The 15,295-nt window shown below is 32.5% G+C and overlaps 1 protein-coding gene across 1 annotated transcript in view; it reads left to right on the forward strand.

Moving 5' to 3' along the window:
• The window catches only part of ROBO1 (roundabout guidance receptor 1), a 464,376-nt gene that overhangs the window by 418,514 nt on the left and 30,567 nt on the right, over positions 1-15,295 (forward strand). Inside the window, exons 18-23 of the mRNA XM_081951684.1 lie at positions 2,241-2,412; positions 6,091-6,288; positions 9,938-9,964; positions 11,870-11,912; positions 13,513-13,667; positions 14,957-15,292. Coding sequence (XP_081807810.1) covers positions 2,241-2,412; positions 6,091-6,288; positions 9,938-9,964; positions 11,870-11,912; positions 13,513-13,667; positions 14,957-15,292 — 931 coding nt within the window. The remainder of the gene's footprint in view (positions 1-2,240; positions 2,413-6,090; positions 6,289-9,937; positions 9,965-11,869; positions 11,913-13,512; positions 13,668-14,956; positions 15,293-15,295) is intronic.

Here is a 15,295-nt window from a genome sequence, read left to right on the forward strand (position 1 = left end):
TTAATTAATCTTGCAATTTTGCAAATAATTCGAGATATAATACTAAATAATATTGTATAGTTTCTTTCAGGAAAAAAATGCAAATCTAGTTTTAGATTATATATCAGTATTAGGGTAGGGCTGAATATTTAACATTCCACACTATTAAGAATATAGATTTGATATTTCATTTTCCATTTGTGAGTTGCCTTTTAGTTAAAACTTAACACTGTTAAAGTGGACATTAATGTCAGTGAAAAATTTAAAGTAAGATTTTAAAGTGCTTAACTTTTAATTTTCATCTTCAACTTCCCAAGTACTGCTTTTGAAGAATGAAGATTTTAGAAAGTACCAATTGGGAAAGGTTGATTTAAGCTAAATTCCATTTTTAATTTTTTTTTACATATTTAATGGAGTAATTAAGGGGTGTATCTTGTGACTGACTAATTAAATCAGATTAGATTCCAAGTTTAGTTCTTGGAAAAAACACACAGTACAATAGTACAATTTCAATCAGCTTTAAAAAAGTATTTCTCAGTACAAGTTTGCAATTTTACTTGTAGCACACCTATAATCATGTAGTAAATTAAATATCCAGAGAATTTATTTTTCTTATAAAAGTCCATGTAATCAAATTGTATTTATGTTGGATGACTTTCAACATGGTGAACTTTATTTTTGTATTTACCTCCTTTGTTTTTAAATTTTATAAGTTCTAAACAATATAATAGGAATTATTTGTTTTATGTGCTTTTGTTTGACATTTCTCCAGCTTTTAAAATATTAGTGATCCTACAGAATTAACATTCCAGGATGTCTACCTTGCTGAATATATCCTGCTTTGGCTAAGTTTTTCTAAGTTCAGAAGGAGGCTCAGCCTTAGTATTTAAATGATTAATATGTAGGCAGCATTAATTGTGGCTATAGGGTAGACTATAAGACGGCAAAACATCCCAGCGTTAAATAATAAAAAAATACTTTGTTGTTGCCAAAAAAATTTACAAAGTTGAGGACACTTGTGCATTATTTATGAACTGACAGTACTTAGACAAAGTATGTGGGCCGTAGTAAGATACTGGGCCTGCACACCACTGAAGTCAGTGACTCAATTCATGGGAGCGAAAAAACCGCAAAGGTACAAGAAAGGAGCCTCTCCTGAATGCCTACCTACCGGCATTCAGGCATCCCTTGGGTAAAGATAACACTGCCTGGAAAAAATCCTTTCACAGAGGCAGCCAGCCATCTCGGCAATCCCTGGCTAATACGTGCCATATGCAAAAAAAAAAAAAAAATACCAACAACCCTTAGACAAAAAGAGTTGTAGTCCTGTTAGTATTTAAATGGAAGAATACCAGAAAATCTCAGGGCAATAAGTTAATTTGGGAAGTTAAGGGAAATCATCCCTTTAGAAGACAGTGGAAAACTACTTATGTATTAAAAAATCAATCAAAAAGTTACCAGGAGTTTAGTTCCACCCAAAACACTTAATTTTTACACTACTCCTATTTGTATTAGTAGATCGTTATTAACAAGTCTTAGTATTGTTTATTGTGTTCCATTGAAATGGTGGAGATGTCTTAATATTCTAGTCTAACAAAAATAATTCAATAGTATGTGTATACAATATATACTGTTAGATCTTCTTCAGATGCAATGAACAAAATTTTACTTCAAACTTCATTTCCAAATAGCATAAAAATGTGTTGTCTCTGAAACAGGCTGAACAATTGACTAAATTTACATTACTTGCAGTTATGCAAAAGACTGATACATGATATCAGTTTAGCAACTGCATAAATTTGAATTTAATAGACAGCTGGTTTTTAAATTATCCATTCAATTTATTATATTTTTATGGCGATCCTTTTGTAAATAATTTCTAAAAAGAGATTATAACTTACTAATGTGAATAACACATATTTTGATAACATGTTCGTTTTGCAGTTTGTTTCAATTTTTACAGATATAATTCCTCTGTAAATATGAGGTCGTAAAGATCCAATATTCTAATATCAAGGAGTTCTAGATTTCTGGACTACTGACATTTGCTCCAATAAATACCTACACTAGAGAAATCATGCACTTTTAAAAATAAATCAGTTATCCTATTGACTTATTTAGTGCTATTTTTATCCATTTGTTAGCAGCCTTTACAAATGTGTATTAACATAGCTAAATTCATCTTTATATGTAAAGCAGAAAATACCATTTGGTGCATTTTGTTCCATGAATAAAAATATTCTTTTTTTTATTCCTTCTAGGTTTGGTGCCTTGGAAATGAAAGTCGATACCATATAAATAAGACAGTGGATGGCTCTACATTTTCTCTAATAATTCCATCTCTAGTTCCTGGTATTAAATATAGTGTTGAAGTAGCAGCAAGTACAGGAGCTGGAGCTGGAGTGAAGAGTGAACCACAATTTATTCAGTTAGGTTAGCTATTTTTAATGCTTTGTTGAACATTTAGATTTTTATATAGTGTAATGAAGATTGGCATGTTCTCTTTTGTCTGTACAGAATAAGGAACAAGCATAACTTGCTTTTGAAAAAGAATGTTTTTCTTTGTTTTATTACTGTGTTATACATCCTTTTCAATCCATAGGTTATATAGCTATTAACCAGAGGTGGTATTTAGCAGGTTCTGACCAATTCTGAGAACTGGTAGAGGAAATTTTGAGTAGTTTGGAGAACTGATAAATATCACCTCTGACTGGCCCCATCCCCATCTATTCTCTGCCTCCCAAGACCCAGCTGATCAGGAGGAAGTGGGAATTTTGCAGTATCCTTCCCCTGGAGTGGGGTTGGAATGGAGATTTTACAGTATCCTTCCCCTGCCATGCCCACCAAGCCATGCCATGCCACGCCCACCAAGCCACACCCACAGAACCGGTAGTAAAAAAAACTTGAATCTCACCACTGACCTGAATTGTACCAGTAGCTAGTGGTAATAATAAGGCAGTCCAGCAAGCATATGCTCTGGTTTTATCTGTGGTTCCAAAGCCTAAAGTACCATATCAGATGGGAACTATAAGTAGGACACAGTCTAAGGAAACAGGTTACAATTTCAGTTTTTCTTATAAAGCTCCCATCAACAGCCTACACTAGGCTGATCTGGCACTCTTAGTGGTGGTTACTATAATGGAGAATGTTTCTCACACAATGCTACCCTGCCATTCAATCCTTTAATCCTTATTGGTTGTCTTGGTTAGAAGATTAGACCTGAGATGTCATGTGGAATTATTTCAGCCTTGGATTTCTATGCTTGGAGTAGTTTTCGTTCTCCTCCCCCCCTTGTTTTTTTTGAAGTTATTTTCCTATTTTCTAACTAAAATGGCCCTTTAAATGCTACAGAGTTGCTGAGGGGCAAACAGAAAGCATTCTCATTAGTGGGTGAACATAGCCTTTAAAACCAGAAATAAGAATGCCATGTTTCTTTAAGTCTGTTATAAAAGAGGTTATTGTTTTTGCCAAAATAAAAGTTGGTACCCTTCCATGGTAGGTTCAGTGCTGAATTACATACATACATACATGCACTATAATCAACAGTAGATGAAGCATCAAATAACTAATTGTTAATTATTTCCTTATAGCTCTTCTGGAACTGTTCAGGAGACAGGCTTTGAGGCACATCATTTTTCTAGTACAAGGAAGTCATAAAACAATTAACCTACGTGCATGTATTAGAAGCTTCACTCAAATAATTATACATTTTAAGTGTATGCTTCATGTCTGAGACATCCCAAATGTAATGAATGTTACTGCCGTAACAGCTCCCATTATGAAGTGTATTTTGTGAACTAATTAACATGGCTTTTGTGATAATATGCCAGCAAATGCAAATAACTGAACTCTCTAATGTTCTTTTGTGTTAAGCTGTAACCCCTACAGTGGACTGACTAGAGCCTCACTAATGCTGTTAGAGTTTGCCTCTCTCTGTGTTTGTGTGTATGTGTCTCTGTGTGCAATTTTGAATATTTTATATTTATATATGTTTCAATGTTTTAAAATGCCCAAGAAAAATGTGCCCAAGCCTTTGTTCAAACATGACATTTACACGTCATTCATCTGAAAAGGTTTGAAAAGTCAAATAATTCATCTTGTTATAATGAATTCACAAATTAAAGAATGTGTGTTTTCATTGGCTAAAGTTAGTTACTTTTTATTTCAAATGCTAAATTTGAAAACTTTAAATTGAAACATTGAAAAGTTTGGATGGATGCATATTTCCTGCATAATGTTATTATAATATTCAGTAGAAGTATTATGCAGATTAATGTTTCATTTATTATAAGATTTTATAAGGAAAACCCAAAACTTGAGTTGTGATTTTGTATCCTTAGGAAGCTATAACTGTAATGTTGTGCTCATAACATAGGAAACTATACAAATATCTAGTGTAAACTGAATATCATTATCACTATGTTAATTAGCTCACTAATATGTGCCATTAGAGCGAAAAATATTTTTTGTGCTTTGACATACTTGAGATACCTACTGAAATAACTGTGCATGTAGAAGTTTGGTTTGGTATATCATTTTATTTGTTTTATAACATTTTCCTTTTTTTTAATATGACTACTTGTGCTTTACAATAAATTAATAGTAAGTGTTGATGTAACAGGAAAAATATATTTCACTGAAAATATTTTTGAAGATATTAAGTAAAGTAAAATTTTAAAATGGAAGGTATTATATAGTCCATTATTATAAATGTGTACAATGAATGGTTCAGTGAATAAGTCAATGAATCAGGTTACAATAATAGGGTATGATAATGGTGAACTACTTTTTTTCTTGAATGAATATATTATATATTATAAGCATATATTATAAGATTTATACATATTTGTAAGAAAACATTGATGTATGTGAGTATGTGTATATGTGTTTACACAGAATGCCAGTTTGACTTAGCCACACAATAACAGCTTTATTAAAGTTGTGTCTTCCTTTGAGCTGGGATACCTAACAAAAAATGGTTAGAAATTATAGAAGCTGTAGCTCTAATATATCTATATATTATATATAGGGAACCAAATTGGGAAAAACTATTTTAATTGCTTGCTCCCATATGACTGCTTGAATTAACCACATTCTAAATTCTAAAACAATAAAAGACACAAACAATTACAAATATTATAGTAATGCATAGAAAGAATTACTGTTTTTTGAAGTTTCAGTTTATGCAACATCAGAATTTGATTTATTTATTTAAGAACATTTGTATGAATGCCCACTCAGTGACTCTGGGCAGCTTTGCAATCTATATGATATAAAATGCCTAGTCATCATCATGGTTTCAAAATTATATCATATACATTATATAAAATAAAAAATTTAATACATAATACAATAGTACAGTTGGAAGGGACTTTGGAGGTCTTCTAGTCCAACCCCCTGCCTAGGCAGGAAACCCTATACCGTTCCAGACAAATGGCTATCCAACATCTTCTTAAAGACTTCCAGTGATGGGGCATTCACAACTTCTGGAGGCAAGCTGTTCCACTGATTAATTGTTCTGTCAGAAAATTTCTCCTCAGTTCTAAGTTGCATTCTCCTTGATTAGTTTCCACCCATTGCTTCTTGTTCTACCCCCATGTGCCTTGGAAAATAGTTTGACTCCCTCTTCTTTGTGGCAACCCCTGAGATATTGGAACAGTGCTATCATGTCTCCTCTAGTCCTTCTTTTCATTAAACTAGACATACCCAGTTCCTGCAACCGTTCTTCATATGTTTTTGTCTCCAGTATTTCATACATAATTTCATACATAAATAAATTATAGAAAAGATTGTCAGCTGCTTATGTATTACGATGTTTTTTGTTGTTAGGCTGATGTGATATACATCTTTCTCTATGTTTATGCAATTTTTTATTTTAGTGAAAATGTTAATGTTTGTATCAACACAAAAATGTTTAAGTAATATGGCAGAAATAGCTAAAGCACTCCAAATGTAATCATAGTTTTCTAAATTGTAACAGTTTGTTTGCCATTTTATTAAATATATCATAAAGAGAGAATAATGAATAAATATAATATTGTGCATTTCTTATAAGTAACATTATTTTATTTCTAGAAGCAAACTTGCAATATTGTAAACTTCTTTTTTCAGATTCCTATGGAAATCCTGTGTCACCTGAAGACCAAGTCAGTTTAGCTCAGCAGATTTCAGATGTTGTAAAACAGCCAGCGTTCATTGCTGGAATTGGTGCTGCTTGCTGGATTATTCTTATGGTTTTCAGTATTTGGTTATATCGCCACCGAAAAAAACGGAATGGTCTTGCCAGTTCTTATGCCGGTATAAGAAAAGGTATTTTGCTGCAGCTTTTATAAATATAATCAATTTATCTCCATCCCTAAAATCTAGAAATTATTTAAATAATTTTAAATAAACATTGACAACTTTTCTTGAGTTTAGTATTTAAAATGTGTCATAACTTCTGTTTTAGGCAAAAATGGAATTGAATTATTATTAATTTCTTAGATTATGGCTTCTTTATAGGACAAGGATATATTTATTATTATCAATAATTTACATTACTAGTGTATTGAAACATTGAATAATTAAATAATAAATGACTATATCTTAATATAAACAAGTGTATTAACACTTGAATTAGTGTAGGATTAGTAATGGTGACCTGATTAGAAGCCAGAATAGAGGCAGAAATAAGAAATAGGGGAAATATTAGCGGATATATTTTTCAAACAATAGAATAAAAGAAATAACTAGAGGGAAAGATTAGAGGTTGAAAGACGATAGTACTATGTAAACTCAAATAGTATTGTGATTGGCATTAAAATGGAACATTGAAATATTTAATAACTACTTTAAAACAAAAATGTATATTAACACTAGGATCCCAAAATCTTTTTAAAAAAGAATTTATATTACTAGTATATTAATTTGAACAGCATTTTTCCACTGCTTCAGCACTCAGAGAAAATGTGATTAATCCCAGTGGAACTAGTGATACTAGTAACTATACTGAATTTTCATCAACTTATATCTCCAAGTACTTTACAATAGCAGCTTCGCATAGGTTACACTATATTAATTGTATGTATAAATATCAACTTTTTTCATTTAACAATGATGGTAACTATCAAGCCTGTCACAGCTGCAGTAGACACATTAAACAAATTATGCAAGCTTACTTTTTGCCCCTGTTACCACCTGGAGATCTAGGCACAGCTAGGAACATTAAAAACTAGATACAATCTAATAAAAGACAGATGTGCTTATAGATCCCAGGCTATAAGTCTGCTAAAATGACTTAAATGCTGTGGGAATTTTTGTTCTATATTTTTTTTTAATAACCATGTTATAATTAGAGCCACATGTGGAGTAAGTAGCAGGATTTATCTCAAAGAAAGAGCTGAAAATGAATAGTTTTACTACACTGTGGTAAATGTCAACTTTTCAAATTGACCCTACATATACAACAGTAATGATACAAAAGTAGCCAAAAATATAAAAGGAGTTCTTTATCAAAAAGAGATGAACTTGATAATGGGTTCTACTTAAAAATCTTCCTGAAGTTGACTTTTGGTAGAATCAACTGTTGGAAAAAAACTGTTACACTTATATGGAATAGTTAATGCTTGGCATCCAATATTAATATTGTAATCCCTCAATTATATGAAGAAAATGTCACAGAGTTGCATATTTATAAAACTTACATTAGAAAAATATAAGAAATATATTGTTGACTAATCCCTAGAATTTATGGTTACTTTTGTTGTTGCTGTTTTGTTACATTATAAAATTGAAAAGATTTAACTATCAAGGAAGTGAGTATATTCGGGAATGTAAACATAGCAGAGTGCCAATATTGGGTATTAGTAATACTATAGGCAGCTTTCATGAAGCTGGAATAAAAAGTAATGTGTATTGGTTACTACTCAGCAAGGAAAATCAAGTAATAATCTTCACACTACTTTAACAATTCTTTTTTTTTAAGCTTTACTAATTGCATGGTCCCATGTAATCTTTTATTAAGATCTATATTTTATCCACTAATACTATTAGCTGACTATAAGTGGAGCTAATTCTGTAGCATGAAGTTCGTTATTATGATTCTTTGTTATTTTACTGTTTGTACTCTTACATATCTTCAGAATTTTAGTGGTGAAATAAAAAAATTGTCCTCAATGAAATATAATTAATAAAATAATATATCACATTCTTAGATTAAAGTTAATATATATTGCATTAAAAGTCAGGTAATTTTATTCATGTAAACTTTGATAAATAAGTTAGTGGTTCGGTTGTAAACAATTTTCTTCTATGGTCTTTTAATTTCTTAATATTGAGCATTTAATTCAGAGTAAAATAATGCCAATGTTGCCAAGTCCTTTGCTTGAATTAATGAAAAGATTGGATAAACAGTTATTTTGGATAGCTTGCTTTCCTTCCTATATGTGTACGGGAGTATCTATATATCTGTGTCTGTGTGAGTGTTTGTGTATGAAAACTTTATCTCTATTCTACTTTTGAAGGATGCTGAAAGCTTTTACTTTGTGACAAAGCATCAGAAAAAAATTATAAAAGGATTACTAAGATCTTTTTTTTAAAAAAAAGAATGCTTGAATAGGTTACAGCATTGTTTTTAGAGTTCTAAAGATATTTTATCTGTTACTTCAGTGCCAGGGCTCCAGGAAGTTAGGAACAGAGACAGATATGGGACCCTTAAACATCTTAAGGTGCTAGTCCAGTAGAAAAATATTTTAAAAGGCCTAAAATGCTGCCAGTATCCCTACTTAGTCATTCTATCATTTTTGTGGAATGTCTACTGGTCCTAAAACTCTAGGGCAGCGATGGCGAACCTTTTTTGGCTCGCGTGCCACAAGTGGGGGCAGTGCAGGGGGATCATGCACGGGCGTGCCACACCCATAATGCAATGCGCAAACCCCCCAGTGCGCATGCGCGCACAACGCGCAAACCCCTCCCATTTTTACATGCTTTTTTTGCCCTCCTCTGGAGCCTGGGGAGGGCGAAAAATGGCTTTTAAAAAGGTGAACTCAGCATGCGCGCTGGCCAACTGACAGGGCAGGGCCTAGCGTGCCCTGACAAATGGCTCCGCGTGCCACTTGTGGCACACGTGCCATAGGTTCGCCATCATGGCTCTAGGGCAATTTAAACATAATTTATGTTGCTCAGAACATTAACATTGTTAAGAGCATTAACTTCATTTTTCTTATTATAAAAATATTTCCCAAACAAAATATTTTGATTAGCCCCTATTGGCCCTAATAAAATCTATGGAGGTCAAAAGAGATAAGGTCTTTTTCCTGAACTATCTATTCTAAATATTTGGGCTTCATATTTTAGATTGTTAAGCCAATTGTAACTGATTTATTAGGTGAACTTATAAAAACTAAACATGTTACTTGTAATAATAACACAAAAGAAGATATAACACTAAGCAGGTAACTAATAAAAGTTACACACTTGAAAGTACTAATCAAAACCCCACCATGTTAGTACATATGCCTAAGATTTATATAATCTTATGTTACTTCTTTTGTTATTAAATAATGAAGACTATAATACATCTACCTAATGTAGCAAAGATTGTATTTTTTAAAAGTTTTGATAACACTTTAAAAGTGATCATAAACTTTGAGATTTATTGTAGGGCATTTTCCTTTCCTTTTTTATTTTTTTTCTATGAAGTTGCAGCAAAACATAAACACCCAAAGGTCATTGAAAGGCTAAACCACACTTTATTTCTCTCAAGAGCACACTATACCAGAATGTCATTCTTCCTCCAAAATGCTATCTGTATCAAGCTACCATTTAAAACCACAGGACTGTTTTATTCGTATCTGTCTGTCTAGATATATTTACTCTTCCTCTATGTTCTGTTATTGTCTTGATTTATACTAATGTTGTGTGGTCTGTCCTTTCTTTCTTCAGCTTAATAACCAGTTTTTTATTATGTTTGATTTTTCAGTCCCGTCTTTTACCTTCACACCAACAGGTATATATTTGCACTTTTCCCTTGATAGTTTGGCATGTGTCTATATAATGTATGTCACTTTCTCCCTTTCATCTTCCTTGTATAACCAGGCACACTGTTGAAAATAGAAAGAATTAGTAATGTTACGGGAGATAAGATTTTATCACCGTAACTGTTTTTATCTGTTTTGTAGATTTAGCACTGGTATTTGAGTTAAAACTTTCTACGCACTTGGGAAGATCATCTACAACAATTTATACCATCTCTGTTTTCATAATTCTGTTCAGTCTTAATATTTGCCCACTAAAACTCTTTTTTTCATAAAATAGTTCTTGAAGAACATTAGAAACTACATAAAGTAAGATAGCATCCTTTAATAATAAATTTTAATGACAAACATTATCATTATTAAAATAGACATCTGCAGAGATTTGACTTCTCAACTTGCCATACACACTCCACAATTTGTGTCTCTACAATATAAACTCTAATTCCAAGTAGTGTAGAGTTTCACATTCAGATGTCCTGTGCTTTAGAAAATGCCAGTAAGCCTTAATGCAGAAACAACATAAGAATAATATTTAATTTAATGTGTAATTCTGTCTGAACTTTAACCTAGCTTATTATCCATCTTTCAAAGTGATCCTTAAATATCCTTAAATGTCTACTACTCTTGAGTATTGGACAAATAGATTAGTAACAGTGTGGGGATGGGGAGTTGATATATGTCTTTTGCAGAGGTTGCAATGTTCCATCTGCCACCTTGCCAATTTTGAACCGTTCCTACAGATGTCACTGTAACAGTCATAAATATCCAAAGAAAATAGAAGTGTGCAGCTGTTGGGATCAGAAGCAGGATTCAGCATGGATGCAGTTTGCTGTACTTGTCAGTGGCTCTTTATAAAGCTTCACCCACCCGGGCTTGCATGGTTGCCACCTAGGATGAGATGCCTTAGGAAATATGCATAAGGAAGCATTAAGTGCACTGCAACAATGTCTGCATGTTGATTCAAAGCATTTTCCCCACTTCATATTTTAGTAGCTCCTGTTAAACAGAAACATAAATAAATACTTCTTTCAGAAAACATCTCAATAAACCATGTGGTGTTCAAAAGCCATTCTCAACACAAATGTCAATATTGTTTCTAAGGATTTATGACATCACAGGAATGATCTACACAATTCCATGTAAAAATAGTTTTATGAATCACTTGCAAAATATGAAAGGTTATTGTCCCTAAAATTCTTTAAGATGTTTTTATGTTTTTTACTCCTCATTTGCTTTTAGGTTTGGATTAAACTTAAACATGTTTAGTATTGATCTAGTTACATATTAATATCAAAAGTCTTTTAAATGTGTTGATTCTGCAGAGAAATTTTTAAAATACTGTTAGTTTAAGTATACTAGTACCATTGGGGAATTCATTCTCAAAATTAACATTGTATTTAAACTCAGTCTAACATATCTGTGAAAAATGAAATTATTTCTGTAACTGATGGCTTTCTAGTAAGGAACAAGGAGATTTCACAATAAGTAATTCAAAAGTAATGCTATTTTTAAAAACTTTTATTTATTATATTGCGGTTATAAATATTAATCTCTATACATTCAGCACATTTAAAAAAACACATTCTTGTACTATTGTCAATCAAACAATACTGCTTTGGAATTATCTTTCATTTTTACTTTGAAGATGAGATGAGATAAAGTTAAGATAAGCAGTGCTATGCTGGGCATATCTACATTAGTACAATTTACTTATAGGAAAATCTGCATATGAAACTCCAAAGAAATATTTAATATTTTTGATTAGGATTTGCTTAAGCAAGCAAATGCCTTTCTGAAGTTACCTGTCAAGATTCATGGTTGATTTTGTTCAAAGAATTAACAACAATATTTTATTTTATCTTATCTTTATCTTTCAGTAACATACCAAAGAGGAGGAGAAGCTGTAAGCAGTGGAGGCAGGTAATAAAGTTTGATGTTAATTTTCAGCATAAAATGCATCAGAACTACCTAGAGCATTTCAAATTTAATTTTGCACACAGGCAAACATGTATTACTGAAATTAAACAGCAGAGGGAGCACTTTAACTTCAAACTGTAAATTTTGCTGCTATGAAAAAGTGAAGTAACAAAAAAAAAAACCTGAGACTGAGATTTTTAGAGATATTACACATTTAATAATGTACTTTAATCAAAATGCTTTAAATTTTAAATTCTATTCTTATAGGAAGGCATTCTATGTCTCTATTAATTAAACCAGGAAAAAATATATTATGATTGTTGGTCACAGAATAAATGAGAAATGAATGAAATTCCACTTGTCTTAAAGTGTTTAATCAATGATAATAAGTGTTTTAACAAATAAATCCCATTAACATTTCACTGAAGAATTATTCATAAATTAATTACCCTATTTCCCTGAAAATAAGACCTCCCCGGATAATAAGCCCAATTGGGCTTTTGAGCTCCTGTGCTAAAATATGCCCTCCCCTGAAAATAAGCCCTCCCCTAAAATATGTAAATGCATGTGCAGCCTGTCCCCTCCATTTTCTAAGGGGGAACGTGCCCCACGCACCACACATGCACCTGCCATCCACACGGAACAGTCTCATGCAGGCTGCTCCCGCAAACTCTAGCTACCACGCCCCTTCTCTTAGTGACAGCCGCAAAAAGAGCAGCAGGTCCAGCGATGCTAGGGCTGGCAAGAGTGTGCCAGAATTTCCGGCTTTTTAAAAAAAGATGGCATGTTTGCATTTGTTTAGGAATGTGTGAGGTTCTGATTACATTTGGAAGCATATATACTTCATAGTCAGGAATGTGTAAATTCTTTAAAGTGATACAGGACACCTTTCCAAACTGCTTGTTATATTAAAGTAGCTACATTTCTTATGACTTATAATTTTGAGACAATTTCATAATCTTAAATGACACTGATGTTTCTCTGACTGAATATGCAGCCTTACTTTATAAGCAATATGATCACTTGTAACTATTTCATTTTTTTAAATTTTCACTTTGCACAATAATCATTGACAAAAGTGGAACACTTGCTAGATTTTGACATATAAATGTCATATAAACAACCTAGGAATTGGCAGTTACTAATCTGTGAAGTCATAATACCTATTATAAAATTATCTGCAGCATAATTTTAGTTGCAATTCTTCATATTCTTCATATCAGTAGCCTTGAGAGAGGTTATGTCCCACTTTGAGTTTCAAATAAAATAGAAAAGAATAAATTAATATAAATATTGGAAAATTCATTACAAAAAGTCTAGAAAATAATATTTGTTCATCTTGGCTATAGAATTACTACTTGCTGAATGTCTTTATAGGTTCATATTTATACAGCATTTATCAGAAATATATAGTGAGCATTTTTTGAAATATGTAGTGAAGGAACTCAGAAATGATTTTCAAAATAGATAACAAGAAACAAGACATCTCTCATAGCAAGCCCATGAACTACTTTACTGCAATCTGATTTCTAGAATAATCATGAAGGGGGGGAGGGGGCTCCTAAGGATAATCAATGTGATCTTTTAATTTTTTCTTTTTAAGGCCAGGTCTTTTAAACATCAATGAACCTACTACTCAGCCCTGGCTTGCAGATACATGGCCTAATACTGGGAATAATCATAATGATTGTTCTATTAACTGTTGTACATCAGGAAATGGAAACAGTGACAGCAACCTTACTACTTATTCTCGACCAGGTATTATTATTTATCATCATCATCATTATTATAACAGTTCAAGCTTTCCTGCACCTATATTGTTCAGTCACATCCTTATATCAATATACCTATTGCCATTTATAGGGAGCCACATGTAGTAAATAGATTTGAAATGCATAATAAGGTATTTTATTCTAAATATAGAATAAATATAGAATTTTAAGGCATTTACAAATCTTCAAAACACAATGATGTGCTATAGCTCTTTTTTAGGATACAGATATTTCTCATTCAGAAACAAGATGAAGGTCCAAATTTAATGCCAAAGAGTCAATGCTGCTATCAAGAATCTTGGGGAAGGAAGATATTGCTATCATGTGTCTCCTCTGTCACTGTGTCTGTTCTATGGAACAGCATTCTCCTGGAGATGCAGTTGACCTAATCTGTTGCTCCATCTCAAGGGATTTAAGACCTGGATGTGCCACAGGCATTTGGGCCAGTGGTGAGATTCAAATAATTTAACAACCGGATCTCTGCCCTAATGATTTCTTCAAACAACCAATTCACCAAACTGCTCAGAAAATTAACAACCGGTTCTCCCAAAGTAGTGGCAAACCCCACCACTGATTGGGCTAAAAGCTTGAACAAGCCTTGTTATTGATTTTTAGTTCTTGGTTTATTGTTCATCTTATTTTATTAAAACTAACTTTTTTTTTCAATCTTAGACATTTAGTATATTGACTTTTTGGATATTGTTTATAAAGCATGTTTGTTCCTTTGGTTTTAATTTTTTGTATGCCGCTTAGCATCACTAGGGTAAGATGGACAACTATAAAAATTGTATGTTGTGATTAATCAAGGAATAAAGAAAGATTATGTTTCTGAAAGGAGTAGTTGAAATAAAATAAAAAGGATCTGGAGGAGCTTTCATTAAGAGGTACATACAGTTTTGGAAAATAGAGTCCGCCTTTGGTGGGAAGATAACAGCGTTCCGTGTGCCTTTGGCGTTTAGTCATGCTGGCCACATGACCACAGAGACGTCTTTGGACAGCGCTGGCTCTTTGGCTTTGTAACGGAGATGATCACTGCTCTCTAGAGTCAGGAATGACTACACATATGTGCGAGGGGAACCATTACTTTTATAGTTTTGGAGCCATGGAACAGAAGCATCTCCTTATGATAGCTTAGATATTAATTTCCACTTATTCAGTGTAACTATGTTGTTAGAAATTAATTTTGCTTTACATACCAAAATCATGCTTACATGTTAAAATGCGTATTGTAACTGAATATATTTTTGGATTTTTTTTAATTCCTAATATGGATAGCTGACTGTATAGCAAATTACAACAATCAGCTGGAGAATAAGCAAACAAACTTGATGTTGCCTGAATCAACAGTTTATGGTGATGTGGACCTGAGCAACAAAATCAATGAAATGAAAACGTTCAATAGCCCAAATCTGAAAGATGGAAGATTTGTCAACCAACCAGGACAACCTACTCCATATGCCACTACTCAACTTATCCAGTCAAACATAAGCAATAATGTAAACAGTAATAGTGGCGATTCAAATGAAAAGCATTGGAAACCATCTCCACAACAGAAACAAGAAGTTGCACCAATTCAATACAACATAATGGAACAAAACAAATTAAACAAAGGTA

The sequence above is a fragment of the Natrix helvetica genome (assembly GCF_964273705.1).
Source record: "Natrix helvetica genome assembly, chromosome: 4".
Lineage (NCBI taxonomy): Eukaryota > Metazoa > Chordata > Lepidosauria > Squamata > Natricidae > Natrix > Natrix helvetica.